We start from the raw sequence: 15118 nt of genomic DNA, 5'->3' as shown, positions 1-15118 counted from the left end.
GACCTTGCACTTGGCCTTGTTGAACCTCATGAGGTTCACACAGGCCCACCTCTCTAGCCTGTCCAGGTCTCTCTGGATGACATCCCGTCCTTCTGGTGTGTCAACCGCACCACTCAGCTTGGTGTCATCCGCAAACTTGCTGAGGGTGCACTCGATCTCGCTGTCTAAGTCATTGATGAAAACATTAAACAGCACCGGTCCCAGTACGGACCCCTGAGGGACACCACTCGTCACCGGTCTCCATCCGGACATCAAGCCATTGACCACTACCCTCTGGATGCGACCATCCAGCCAGTTCTTTATCCACCCAATAGTCCACCCATCAAATCCATAGCTCTCCATTTTAGAGAGAAGGATGTTGTGGGGGACTGTGTCAAAGGCTTTGCAGAAGTCCAGATAGATGACGTCTGTTGGTTTTCCCTTGTCCACTGATGCTGTCACTCCATCATAGAAAGCCACTAGGTTCGTCAGGCAGGACTTGCCCTTGGTGAAGCCATGCTGGCTATCCCGAATTACCTCTGTGGCCTCCATGTGCCTTAGCATAGCTTCTAGGAGGATCTGTTCCATGATCTTCCCGGGCACAGAGGTGAGGCTGACAGGGCGGTAGTTGCCAGGGTCTTCCTTTCTACCCTTTTTGAAAATGGGCACAATGTTTCCCTTTTTCCAATCACCAGGGACTTCACCTGACTGCCATGACTTTTCAAATACCATGGAGAATGGCTTGGCGACTACATCGGCCAATTCCCTCAGGACTCTGGGATGCATCTCATCAGGTCCCATGGACTTATGTGCATTCAGGTTCCTCAGGTGGTCACGAACCCGATCTTCTCTTACAGCAGGAGGGGTTTTGCCCTCCCGGTCCCCCTCATGCCATCCATCAACTCGGGAGGGGTGAGAAGAGAGGTTGCCAGTGAAGACTGAGGCAAAAAAGGTGTTGAGTACCTCAGCCTTCTCCTCATCTGCTGTTACCAGCTTGCTGGTCTGTACAGCCCTTCACAGTGTGTTTTCTTAGAGGAGCATGAGTTTCACAGACTTAAACGCAGTGGCTAAACATAGTTTGTTTCCACACAAATGACACAGCTCTTTTGGTTTACTTCGTTTCCTCAGCAGAGGAAAGTAAAACAAAGCCATACCATTTACATGCTTGTTGTTGGAAGAGGGAACGTGAAGCCTAAGGTAGGGCTTTAGCTAGTGCCCAATGCAACTAGAAGACTTTTCAGTTTTTTACATGTTCTTTGGCCCAAATCCATGCGTCACCCTCTCTCCCCTTGGCTGAAATGCAGGTTGAAGTGATGGGTCATGCTAAAGGTTTTTCCATAGGAAAGGAGTGCATGCAGTCCCTTTCTCGCATATTCTTACCAGGTTAAAGACATTTTTTTGCTGCTCAAGACTTGTCCTAGGAGTTTCTTCTAGGGTCTGTGTGTTTTATACAAGTCAAGAGTATGTATCTACTGATTTTGTAAAGTAGTTCTCTTTCTTGGCAGTATCCCTAATCCTATTCTTCTTGCTGGCATCAGGAAATAAACTTAAATTTGGCTTGCAGTACAGTATGTAACTTAGAGCAAGAATTAATCCCCCTCTTAACATTGTAATAACTGTAAAGAACCACTTGCTTACTGGGAATAAAAAAAGGGCTTTGAACTGGAATCATTAACTTCAAATATTTAACAACTTGCTGCTGCTTGCTTTTCAGAGGTCTCTTCCCACATAGTCATTTTAGAGATTACTGCTCTTTCTTCCAGAAGTCTCAAATGTCTCCACTTTGATCTTCAGATTTTATGAAGTCTAAGGTGTCATTTCCATTTTCAGACTAATCCTTGAAGTAAGTATGAATCTACTTTAACTTCCAGGAATTAATGTAATTCTGCACAAATACTGAGAAAGTTCAATGACAGTAGAGCAAACTTGTGTTCTTTAGCTCCTTTTGGGTTATTATTATCTTGGAGGAGTTTCCATTTTTTGTGTTTTGTTTTAGCAGGTAATTTTTAGTCTTGTGGCTGAATTATCTGAAATGTATTGTGAGTGAGGTGATTTACTGTACTGTTTTCATATGTGATAGTATTTTTCTGATCAGAGAACAGACAATCTGGCCTTTGGATTTATAAGTGCAGTGAACTGCACCTCCTACCTCAGATAATTCTTTTAAGGAGTGGACTGTGATCGTGTTTTGAGGGATGGAAGGGGAAAAGACAATGTCCAAAGAAGAAGAGCTGAGGCTGCAAAACCTCCTACCTGTGGACACTTAGTGCTGCAGATAGCTAGGGCAGTAGCATGTGCTGTGCTGATTTCTACACAGTTAGGTGCGCCCTACTGACTTGCCAATGCAGTAGTTCTGAAGTCCTAGTTTTCTTAGAAGTTGCTTAACTGTTCTATAAAGTATTTTACTAAAATTTATACATTACCACTAAAACACTTAATTAAGGATAGAAACAATTCTGAAAAATATGATGCTTTTAGTGACTCAGACCAGAGTTGCACAGCGGACACACATCCTTCAGGGGAAGAGTTTCAGAACAGGACAAGCTTGTAGTGATGCATCTCATGAATATTTTTCATGTCCAACAGTTTTGGCTCTGGAAATTCCTGCACCAAGTGTTTCTGTTTTTTGCAACTCTCAGCAAATGGCATGTTGTCCACGTAAATGTTTACCCTCTGTAGCAGGGATTCTTACAGCTTAACCTGCTCAAGTTCTGGAGAACCACAGGTATGCTGGTACAGGCAAGGATGATCAAGTGACACTTTTTGTGCCTAATTGATTACTTAATGAGAAAAAAGTCACTTGGGGCTTGTCTGGCAGTTTTTTTGACTTCTTCAGTTAATAGATCAAATGCATATGCCTTTGTGCTCTTGATATCAACCCCACATGATAGGTACCTGTCAGATCCCATGATTAACTAGTTATTTCTAAGGCAGTCTTGATCTCCCAACGGGAGAAATGGGAGCTTTATCTGCCTCAGAGTGGAAAGTCCCACTTTTCCAGAAGGATACTCAGTTGTTTATGGCTGAATTCAGTCTTTGAAATTATAACTTTACTTGCATGTAGCAAGTTATTGAAAGTTAAAGTTTTGAATTTTAGCATCATTATGGTCAAAACTGAACTCGCTGCTCTACTATATCAAGCAATGTTGTGATGTAAGTAGTACATTCTCCTAAATTGCGCATAAACAGTAGTTATAAAAAACCAAGTGACACCAGAATGAAGACTTAGTGTTTCAAAGCAATGGTGTTTGGCATTAAGGTTACCATAAGGTATAGCAGGTAATCTCTGCAGTCTTCCTCTTCAGCTTCCTCCAAGGGTAGTCCAGAGCACGTAAAGTAAGCTTCTGTGCTAAACTTCTTAGGTTAAGCTTGCTGGCCTCTTTCTCTTGATCATAGATTACTGGTTTGCAGTCTATTGATTCTTTAGAGTAGCAAGTCTAACTATACTTAATACTGCTGTATAAGGAGTGGGCAGCTCAACTAGAAATTCCTAGGAAAAAAGGGTGAAAAACACTGTTGTAAACGAAGTCTACTGAGGCTAGCTTACATGTGCTAAAATTAACTTTTTTTTTTTTAATACCACTTCAGTTTATCAGCAGTTGCAATGGCACTCAGGAGTATGTGGGTGTATTAAGTTTTGGGTTTTAAATTACTACAGTACAGAAGATACTTAAATTTTCATATGTAAAGGTGAGCTTCCAACATTATACATAGAAATGAGCTGGATTTAAATTGCCTGTGTTTAGAGGTTGATATTCTATAAAAAATGTAAGAGAATTCCTTCTTTCAGTAAGCAATACAGATGAGGCAAGCATATTACAGAGCTCTGCACAGAAGAAAGCCAAAAATCTTGGCACTTCTCTATGAAAGTTTCTTTCCTCCGGACTCAACACATTCATGAGTCTCAACCTTGACATTCACAGCAGAGGTCTGAAAAAGCACATCAGTTTTACAGAGAATGGTGGTTAACATTGTGTTGTGTTAACTTAAGTGTACTGCTTTCTTTTTCAGCTAATCTGCAAATAGTGGGTATAAATAGAGGTAAACTGCAAATAACATATATAAACAACCATTTTGTTTCCCATAAAACTTAGTTTGCTGGCTGTTAAAGAGAAGTACCTTATCTATACTGCTCTATAGACAGGGGCTTCAGTTAACTAAGAAATTATTTTTCTGGACCCCTGTCTTTATGTAGCTTTGGTTTAATCAGATGAAAGGAGTTGCTCTTTATTTGCATGTTTAATTACAAAGTTCATTCTTCATACCGGTCTGTTAAGAAAAACTAGTGGAATTTCAGTAGTCTGCATAATTAAATCCAGTGGAATATGAAAATAAATAGCCTGAAAAAATAGTCTACAGATTATAGTGTGAACCAAAGCATATTATATGATGCAACTGAACAGAGAAGACAAAGGAGTACGCGGAGGCTTCAGCATCAAGTAACTGTTACTGATATTTAAACCTTATTAAGAAATAATTTGATCCTCCAATTAAGACCTTATAGAATATATAATATTACTGTTGACTTCAGGCAAACAAGGACGATGTTTCGGGTATTAGACAATGCTCATAGCTGCTTCAGATTCCTGAAGAAATACTTCTCTGACACTGCTGTCCAAAAAAGATCTGTTTGTAGGTGTTCACAGTGTCTGAGAGGAAACTGAAGAAACATCTCTCCAAATTTTTAGATGGAGCCAGAAAAACAGACCCATAAACTAATCACTTGGTACTTCATATAGGAGCCTGAGCCTAACTTTATTCTAGGTGGAGGCTTTTTTTGTGTTGTTTCTCCCTGTCTGTCCCCATTTCCCCCTCCCCACCTCCACCCCAAAGCATGCTTGTGAGCCACATGTATTAGCCTGTATTTCAGTGGGAGTGACTAAGTCCAAGCAGCAGCAGAGAACTGCGTGGGTCTCATGAAATCTACCTTTGGGAAATTCACTGCTGGTGAAAGCCAAAGTTTCACAGGGTTGGGGTTTGCAGTGATAGCTACCTTACCTCATTTGGAGTCCTCATTCCTTTTCCATATTTTAAATCTTGTAATGCTAATTTTTGTATCTCTATTTTTCCAAAAATCTTGAATGTAAAATGGAATTTCAGGTGGAATATGTAAGCAGGGTAATCATGTAACATCTGAGGTTTAGTATCAAAATATTTCTTGCTAGCTTTGGTATTGAATTGGAGAGAATAACCTAGGTACTTTTGGTGATCATGTTATTCTAAATAAGTACCTTAATTTTGTGAGAGGAAAAAGTTCTGTCCTTGCTTTTAAAGCTCAGAAAATCGAGGCAAATGTTAATACCCAGGTCACAGAACTGTCAGCACTGGGGATGTGTGCAGAATACATCCAGTGCAGCAGTTGCTGATATAAGTAAACATCAGTTACTTGATAACTGGCATGTTCATTAGTTTGTCAATAACTGATGGGTTTTAGAGCCAGTCATGCTTTTCTTTTGTGTGGGTTTTTGTTGGTGTGTGTTTGGGGTTGGGTTTGGTTTGGTTTTTTTTGCTTTAGCACTGTATCTCAGGCTGAAATACTGGGTTTAGAAATTGTATGCTAAGTTTTCTATCCCTTTGAGATGCTGAGTAATACAGAACTGAGCTCTAAAAGAACAGAAGAGATTTCTGCGCTGGTTGCATAAACCACAAGAACTATGACGAATCACAACAAAGTATTTGGTATTTTAGGGTTTACTTACCTTAGGCTTCCTCTGTGTAGGAGTTGATTTTTTCCACTCTGTTGCAAATAAGTGTTGCTTTTGTTCTGCATTTTTAAATTATATTGGTTGGTCTTACTTCATCCAGAAATTGGTGTGCTATAGTGGATGCTTCCCAACTCCTGTACCTGTTTTCATAACCAAATAAAAATATACCTCTGAGAAAATAGCAAAACTTTAAGTGCAGAAGCTTGTTCTTAGGATTGTTCTTACTCTTCCTTCCAGTGCATAAGAGTGGAAGGTAAAATTAAATATTTCCCCATTAGAAGTGTGCTGTGGATCCATCTTGGAAATCAAAATGCTAAAGAGATTAAGTTCCTTCACTGAAAAACATGTCTGTTGTACCTTGGTTAAAAGTTTGTATCACCTATATCATATAGTAGTATATATTAATGTGCGGCTTTAGAGGGAGCATATTGTTTCTTTTGAGTAATCTTTGCTCACTAGAATATGTAACTTTTCAAAAATCTAATCCTAATACAGAAATTTTATATATTCTTAATACCTTCTAGTTAGTGTAACTTTGTAATGGAAATAAAGCTGTTTGATGTAAATATTACTTTTCACTTATTTGGAGTCTTCTTTGTTTGTTTCAGGGTGCAGTCTCTGGGTCAGTTCAGGCTTCAGATCGACTTATGAAAGAACTCAGGGATATATATAGATCACAGAGTTATAAAACAGGTAAAATGTGTCAGATTTCCCTTCTTACAATACACTTTAAATGAATTCTCTTGGGAAATACTTCCTGTGAATTCTTCTGTGTTTTATTGTCATACGTATGTGTGTGTATGTGTATATATGTGTCCACATATATATAGAAATAAACATACATAGATACATACATTATATATAATCTCATTATAGAAAATAATGTATTTATGAAGAAAAAGGAAGTCAGGATACATATCCTCTAAAATGTTCTTCCTTTTTGTTATGTGAAGCTTCATATGAGAGTTAACAGGATTGGTGTAACTATGAGAATGCTCTGAATGGATGACTACAAAGAACAACTCAAGATTACTCCTGTGGGACTTCTTCAGTTTTCAGCACTACCTGAAATTCAGCTCTCCCAGTATATAGGGCACAGGCTTTAGCCAGTACCAGTGGGTAGTACTGCTCACAAGGATATGCTTGCTGTAGGGGGATTTGTGTTCGACAGTAGAAAGCTTTGTTGTTATACAGGACTTAACCTTAATTACACTGCTATTAATTTTATTATTTTGTGATGGTGTTAATGTGATCCTGAGCTCTGTGTATTCCTTGGAATAAGTGTACAAATGGCAATAGAAAACAAGCTTGTCTTTTAAATTTGTTTAATTACAAACACTGATTAGCTGTAGGTAGGTAGGTGGCTGGCTGTTTGATTTGCTCCATATAAGGGCTGTATCTAACGTAGCTCAGCAAAGGAATCAGTATATTGAATTGTCTGAGCGTTACCAAACAAGAAGTAGAAATTACATAGATTTCAGGCAAGTTGTGTTCCTGTAGGTCAGCCGAGTAGACAGCTCCATCGCTGCAGCCAGGTATGAGAACCTGGTGCAGGCCAGGATGGGAACAGGAGGAATGCCTGATTAGAAAGTCAGTCTAAATTTTGATCCTCTACCTTTTATTTTTCTGAACTTCTCTAGTTTATTTCTAGTGGTCTTAAATATAACTCGATGGCGATGTAGTTTTAATTTGTGTGTAAAAGGACATAGTTGAAGAGACAATAGGTTCCTGTTTTGATTTGCCATATTTACCTTTTAGGTAAATAGTTGTGTGTGCTGAAGTACTGTGGACAGTGGTAAAATGTCTGAAGCATAAATTTTATTAGGTAACCTAGTGTTGATCTAATATAGCCTACTTTTAGGCTTTAGCAGAACTGAGTGCTTGCCAGCGTGCCCTAATTGCCATCTATCCAGTAAAGAATGGATTAGTGGGTCTAAGGAAGAGCCTAGAAATAGATCTGTATGAAGTCATGAGGGATGCTTTACTGCCCATGTATGATCTTCAGGGTTTGCTTTTGTGGTTAGAACAAAGACTGGGTATAACAAATCTACTTGACTATGAAGACTGTATGGTGCTTAATCACATAGAGGTACTGCTGGAGGCACAATCGGGAGCCCCTATAATAGGTGTAATTTCAGCTGAGGATTTGGGTTGCTTAATAATGCCATTTTTTGGTTTTAGATTAATAACAAGTCTTAACTAGTTGCAAAAGGCCAAACTCCTGATGTAGGAAAGCATACTCTAAATGATGAGGAAAAGTACATCTTGCTAAACTGTAAAGAAAGTTGAAATACTGAAGGATGAGAATAGTAACTTCACTTAATCCTGAGCTTATTAGGTAAAAAGACTTCAACTGGATGCCTCCTGTCAATCTCTAAAACATATTAAAGTAGTAAAGTATCAAGTGGAGGTTGACACTATAAAACTGATGGCAGTTCTGCTTTGAAACACTGTCATACTGATAGATTTGTTAGATTTTGCCAGTAAATTACGCTGTTTGTTATAAAACTTGCCTAGATTCATTCCTTATGGCTTCATTTAGCTAGGACTTGAATGAATTTAAGTATCAGTTCCTCTCCTTTGCACAAAATTTCTGCTTTTATAGCCTAGTTCTGTCTTTTGTTGTTAGATAATTGTCACCATGTGAGCAGGGGCATGGTAGATAATTGACTTTTTTTTTTAATGTGATCTTTGTTCTGAGTACTTGCTCTATGGTCCGTTTGTCCCTTAATTTAATTTCTTACAATTAACACACAAAGGGAACCATTGTGAAACTTAAAGGTCCTGGTAACTGTTGCAAGGTAATTTAATGCTGTTTTCATTTTTTATAAGATAAGTCAGAAAAATCTAAGGCTGCTTTTTAAGTTGCATAAGAATCACTTTATTTAGTGAGGTTATGTGTTTTGGGGATTGACAATAGGACAACGCTGGGAATTCTGAGGCGAGTGATATTTGTAGCAATAGTCCTTTTAGTTTTTTCTGTTAAACTGTTTTATAAAAAGAGTATTAAAAAGCATTGTCAGGACTTCAACTATGGGTGTATATTCGAGGTAGTATCCATTTTAGAACTGAAGTTCCGTTAGTGATTGAAATACTATTGTTGGAGTTCAAGCAAAAGATGACTACAAGCTTGGTCTCAACAGGAAAGTTGCTTATCTACTTGGAAAATCTTAAGTGAAAGAACTACCCTTGAAAACGAACAGGAAACCATTTTCTTATGAGCAAAAATTATTCCAGCAAATTAAGGTATTCTGCTATAAATTAGACAGTTTCATTAACCTGTTTTGATAATAGAAGAGTCACAAGTCCTCCAAACTAAGATGATCTCATTTCCAAATAAGAAGCTGGAGATGCAATTAGTTCATATGGAAGAATTCACAAAAGTCTTTACATAATTTGTTGGGGAGGGGGAGGTACAAAGAATTTGGGGGTATTAAATGAAATCTTTTCTGTTCATATCTTTAGCGGCTGTGTTATTCATATATAGTGACTTCAACTCACTGCTTTTATCCAAAGACTGTATGGGATTTACTTCTAGTCATTGTAAAGTTGCTATAAATAAGATATTGTGTCTATTTTGGAAGGGGCTATTTTTCTTCCTACCTTCTTGTCTCTTAATTTTGTGCTTGCTTCGTGGTTCTGTGTGCTTGCTTTTACATCATCACCTCTGTGGATGGCATCTTAAGGGGACTAAAACAAAAAACCTGTGTTTAAGTGAGGGGAACCTACCTTGAATCCCTTCCCTGCCTTAAGGCCCTATCGGAAACTGGTGCTAATCAGATGAATTCTTCTTGATAGTAACATTTTTTTCCTTTTACTGCCTAAATTAAGAAAAAAGCATGTGAGCAGGTTCCAAGTAATACCTCTGGACTATTTAAAAAAAAACCCAGACAACGCCCTCCCTCAACGTTGGATGGTGTTGTTGCGCTTCTGTGTCAAGACAGCGAGCAACCCTGATGCTGCTGCTGTTCATGAGGATATACAGATACTATTGAGCTCAAAGTCTGGGTGCTTGAAATATAAAATAGCTTCATGTTCTGTTAAGGCTCATTCTTTCAGTCCTGAACTGTGCGTATCTCTCTGAAGAACCCTTTCGTAACTTCTGGTTTAGGTGCGGTACAGCTCCTAAGACCAGCAAAAGTTTTTCCTTTGGGGAAGCTAGAAAAACATGTGGACCTTGGTAACCCATGGAGCTGAAGGACTAGTACATGAATTCTGGGTAAGAGCAGGACTTTCAGGGTGGTGGAAGGAACTCGGGAACAGGGCTAGAGGCTTAGTGCATAAGCAAGCTGATGGAATTTCTCTTGTGGTCTTCCGTTCTTTAGGATATTGTCAGAATCCTTACTGTAACTTGTTCTGTTGTCTGAAACAAGTATTTTATACTTGTGCTAGGTGCCAAAGCCATAATACTGAGAGGCTGCTTCTTCCAGTCTTCAGCCCCTTTTAACTGTAGGTGGAAGAAAATATTCTGGATACAGTGGTAGAATAGATTAATCGTTAAGCGGAGTTGACAATGAGCAGCATTCTGAATGTCAACTCTTGTTGTTACATCAGAGCAGTACGAATTGAAATTCTTACACTTTGTGACTTCGATTTACACTAAAGGCAATTCAGAAAATAGTGTCCTTGGATCTGGGAAATTGGAAAAAGGCCTTAATAGCTCCTTCTGTTCATCCTTGAACAGGGAAGTGTGATGTCTCTGAACTCGCTGCTGATTAAAAGGGACATTGAGAGCACAGTTAGTAAGTTTTCAGACTACCTTGTCCTAAACTTAGAAAAATTTGAAATAATGATCTTGGCTGCAGTACCCATTTGTTTGGGGCGCTGTGGTAAGGAGAAACAAGTGTTGTTTTCTTCACTTTGTTTACTGAGTTTTGGAATGCTTTAGAAATAAAGGTGTCTGGACAGCTTGAAATGTTACCTGTTCTCCAAGTACTAACGCTTAAAAGTTTCAACTGCAAGATAATGTATTCTAGAGTAATAAAACTCAGAAATGAATACTGTGATTCCTTGGAGACAATGTGGTGATTGCAGTCTATCGCTTGTATAGCCTTCAGAAATCCTGGGCAGATTCCTGATTTGCATGTGTCATCCAAATAACTACGTCAGCAACAGATATGCCATTAAATATTAGCCCAGGTAACAAGTTTAATCGTCGTTGTTTAGTGTATATGCATGATTGGTCTGTGGTGGAAGAGATTGGGCTTTTGAACATTGCTGATACCATTTTCTAAATTTTTAGATTTATTGCTTTTTCCTGGGCTGCTTGTGCAGAACTAGTGCAGAGAGGAAGCTTGAAAATACAAGAAAAGGGCAGATAACCTTTCATCCTTCCCTTTGAGTGAAATACGTAACTATTGTTTAACATGCTTAAAACAAATGGACCACTGAAAATCACCAGCTGGCTTCCAGAGACAGCTATTTTTTGGATGCATCTTTCTGACTTCTTTGGTCAGCTGTTGGTAATGTGCTTTATCCAATGCAATATCCTCTTTTTTGGGGTTTCTACTCCATACGCTGTCCAGTGTCCTGTCTTGGTCTGACAGTACTGACAAGAACCTGTGAAATACAATGCTGCATACCCAGACTGTGTGCTAAGTGTTTTAAAAGCGTGTTGGTCATGTACTGGGTATAAAATATACTGAGTGCTAAGCAAGCTGGAGTTGTAGCTGTGGAAAGTTTGAAGGAGAATTGGGAGGGTGGAAATGGTTGGATATCAGAAGAACATGTTGATTCATGTGGAATTTTGTTTTACAGAAGTGAGAGAACATTTTTTTTTTTTTCCTTGTGGTTGCTCAGAAGTGCTTCTGCTGTTGGAGGAAGGATGTGCCTCAGTATTAGTATCTCAGTATCTTATCTATTGCCTACATCTACTGACAGTATTTGTACTTAAAAGCAAAGAATGTTTTTGCTGAATTTTACCTTGCTAAACTTCTAGTGCATAATTAATTCTATCTAATATTTCTACAGGGATATATTCAGTGGAACTGGTAAATGACAGCTTGTATGAATGGCACGTTAAGCTTCTGAAGTAAGTTACTAAAGTTTTTTTTTTTATGTTCTGAAGAATCCATTTTATTATTGCTGCAGAGATTCTTGCTTTTGATAAATTAGAATCTCTAGCCAGAGCATATAAAATAGTGTGTGGTGGCTACAGTTCTGGTATAGAGAAATGCGTACAGAGACTGAACTTCAGTAACTGAGCTGGTGAAAAACCAAACCCTCTTTGCACAGGCAACACAGTGTGTATTACTGTAACTTTCATTATGGTTCGATTCTCTTTCCAAAACTACTTCAAAATAGGAAACCTTAAATGATGAAATTTTTTGTCTAGGGTTTTTGTCTGGATGGTTTTAGTTTGGTTTTGTTTGGTTTTAATTTCAAGAAAACACAACTTCTAGTTTCATTCAAGATGCAAGAAGGAACAGAGAACTGTCTTAGTGTCATTAGTTCTTTGTTTCTACAGTTGAGCAGACACATAGGACTGAAACTTTTAGGTACAACAAAATTATGACTCTCATAAGTTACTTGTCTTCTCTTATGCACTGCTTTTCACTGTACGTACTAGATGATAACTCATCTTGTTGTGTCCATAGTCCAATAACTTTAATTCTAGAGGTATTACATAGATATTATTCCTGGTAATGGGATCATCTGCCATCATCCTACAAGATAACCTGTAGGAAGGAAAAACCTATCCAAACTAGGCTGGGTGACTACAAAAGATGGCAAGAGATGAAAGAGCTTCCATCAGTTCACATATGTCGTAGTGAATAAGTAGAAGGACATGAGCTGTTTCAGCACAGTAGTTGACCTGCCTGTAGGAATTGTTACCTTGTCCTAGGGGTAAGACTCATATGACTGTCACCAGCTGCTGAAATACAGTTTTGTTTCCTTTTTAGTGTAATCATAGGCATGTGAATGTTTTGAAGCTGAAAATGGCAGAAATTATGTATGCCAGAAAAATCTGTCATAATACAGGAGGCCTTGTCTATTGAGCACTTCTATAACAAAGTGCTCAAACCACTGTGCAGTGATTTGAAACCTCTTTTTCAAGTGCTGTGAACAGGTCTGATTTTTCTACCTTGAAGAAAGAGAAAATGGAGTGCATGCAGCAAATGGCTGCCAGAATGACTAAGAGAAGATAAGAAGTATTGTGTTTGTTTATCCCAGCAAAAAGTGTCTGAAAACAAATGAACTGTGTGCAGACTAGTTGTGGGGGTAAATGGCAGAGAGAAAACAGCCAATTTGCCTAAGGAACAGTATTGTTACTAGAACAAGTCACTTTGAACTGGCCTAGTACAAGCGAGGCTGGAAATGATATTTCTAAACATTGGGAGTTTTTTCTTCCGAAACAGCTTCCTGTTGGTAGGATGGGGACAAACTACCCAAGTAATTCTGAAATGAGATCTAATAAGTTTGTGGTTCACCTGTAGCAGAGGATTGGGTTTAATAGCCCATCATTTTAACACCTCTATTTGGCTTGCTCCAGGCATTTTTTGACTTGTCTCTCTTAAAAGCTGCTGGGTTGTCAGAGCCTGGGTGGGATTAACCCAGTAGCATCTGAATTAATGTCTAGGCAGCTCACCACCAGCATTTTGCAACAAACAATTGTTGAAATGCTGCTGAGTAGAAGCTGCTGGCTTTAGTACTTCTGCTGATGCAGATTACTTTTAACAGCTGATACAGAACTGTGACCACATATTCCATAAAGGATTTGCTAACTGTATACAGCAAACTAGATCACTAGAGCCTTCCTTATAAAATCTTTCCTCCTCCTCCATCTTTTCATTTTGGGACATAACGTTTCCAGTGAACCGAAGAGAACTCAAATTGCCATTTTCAAATAAACAGGTTATTTTTTGCTAACTATCTTCAAGTAACACTTGATAGCGTTAGGAATGTAGTGTGTTGCAGCAAGCTTTCATGCTGATCTCACGGCGAAGTGTTTACTTTCTAAAAGGGAGCAAGAGTTTTCTACAGTTCACTTCAAATTACAGTTTGTAATCTAAAAATACATAACATATCTCTTCAAGAGCAATTACTGTTTACAGGTAGTGAAAATATTAACTTCATCCAGGATCTCCCCCTTTCTTCTTTTATAGAGTTGATCCTGATAGCCCGCTGCATAGTGATCTTCAGGTCTTAAAAGAAAAAGAAGGTGTAGAATACATTTTACTCAACTTCTCTTTTAAGGTATGTGTCCCTGGGAAGAAATGCTGGGGTTAAGTTTGTTGCTTACTGTAGAAAGTGACTGAAATGACCCTCCACTGTTGCTCAGGTAAAGATGGAGGCGTAGCGTAAAAAAAAAGTGCAACTTTGTGTGACACTCAAGCTTCCCAAAGATTGCTCTTTAGCCAGTACTTTGTAAGCATGACTTTTATGGAACTGAAAAATGTTACAGCTTTAAATCAGATTTGCCAAATAAAGCTATTGAAATACTTCCTCGCTAGGAAAGCACTGTCACAGTTCTTAACTGTTTTTAACCTGTGTTTTGTTATGCTTTTCAGGATAACTTCCCTTTTGATCCTCCCTTTGTGCGAGTGGTATCTCCTGTGCTCACAGGAGGGTAGGTTCGAGTTGATTTACAGAAATTTTATTCTGTGGTGAAAATGTTACAGCTTGAGATTGGTTGACTGGGTTTGCAGGGAGTGTTTTGAGACCACCATGTATGTAGACTTCAAGAAACGTCCCCTAAATGTACATTCATGAGCTGCTGTAGGCCTTGAGTTTGGTTAAGAGTTCAAACTGTCATATGGAGACTTGCTTTTTAAGCTTCATGAACTAATAGGAGCCCAACAGCTGGGTGGATATTCCAGCCAGATACAATTCCTCTTTGAATTGCTTAGTTTGTTTCTAGCTTTGAAAGTTTCCGTGCCTGCCATAATGTTTAAGAATTGTCCTCTGTGCTGTTACTTTTCCTGTTGCTCACAATAGTAGGGTATTATGAGTCAGTGATCTGTGTTGCCTTAAACTTGCTGTGCAGTCTTAACTGACCCCTCTTTTGCTGGTAACACTGCCATAAAGCTTTTGTCTAAAATCTCCTCAAATGCTAATCCAAAAGTACTAAACTTAATTGACACTATGCTCCAAAAGTCATCTAAAACATGTTTGAAGTGCTGTCTGTGGAGTGGAAACTTGTGTATTTCCATGGAAAGAAGATTAAATTCACCTTCCAAGGCTTTTATGTATACCTTGTTGACAGGAAATTATACCTGTATGTTTGAAAATGCAGTCTGTGATAGCTGGTGCTGATTCTGATATGATTCTAATTGCTGTGGGTATTTTTTTGCATTCAGGAAGTGGTTAGTGCAGTTAAATAGCATTCATGAGGGTCACTGCTACCAAAAACATAAACAAGCAGTGCCAGACACCAGAAAACTCATTTGGATTCTGGTTTTGTTGTATTTGGACTTTGTAGAATGAAAGAAAGA

At 38.6% G+C, this 15118-nt stretch overlaps 1 protein-coding gene across 5 annotated transcripts in view; it reads left to right on the top strand.

Annotated features, from left to right (window-relative positions):
* UBE2Q2 (ubiquitin conjugating enzyme E2 Q2) overlaps positions 1-15118 on the top strand; it is a 51995-nt gene that overhangs the window by 30404 nt on the left and 6473 nt on the right. For all 5 annotated transcript variants that reach the window (XM_035899601.1, XM_035899602.1, XM_035899598.1 and 2 more), the window contains 4 exons: positions 6293-6377; positions 11655-11715; positions 13790-13880; positions 14195-14253. In XM_035899601.1, coding sequence (XP_035755494.1) covers positions 6293-6377; positions 11655-11715; positions 13790-13880; positions 14195-14253 — 296 coding nt within the window. The remainder of the gene's footprint in view (positions 1-6292; positions 6378-11654; positions 11716-13789; positions 13881-14194; positions 14254-15118) is intronic.

Source organism: Egretta garzetta, unplaced genomic scaffold, assembly GCF_000687185.1.
Source record: "Egretta garzetta isolate BGI_Z169 unplaced genomic scaffold, ASM68718v1 scaffold287, whole genome shotgun sequence".
NCBI lineage: Eukaryota > Metazoa > Chordata > Aves > Pelecaniformes > Ardeidae > Egretta > Egretta garzetta.
Note: the sequence above shows the minus strand (reverse complement) of the source record. Positions and strands in the feature narration are given on the sequence as shown.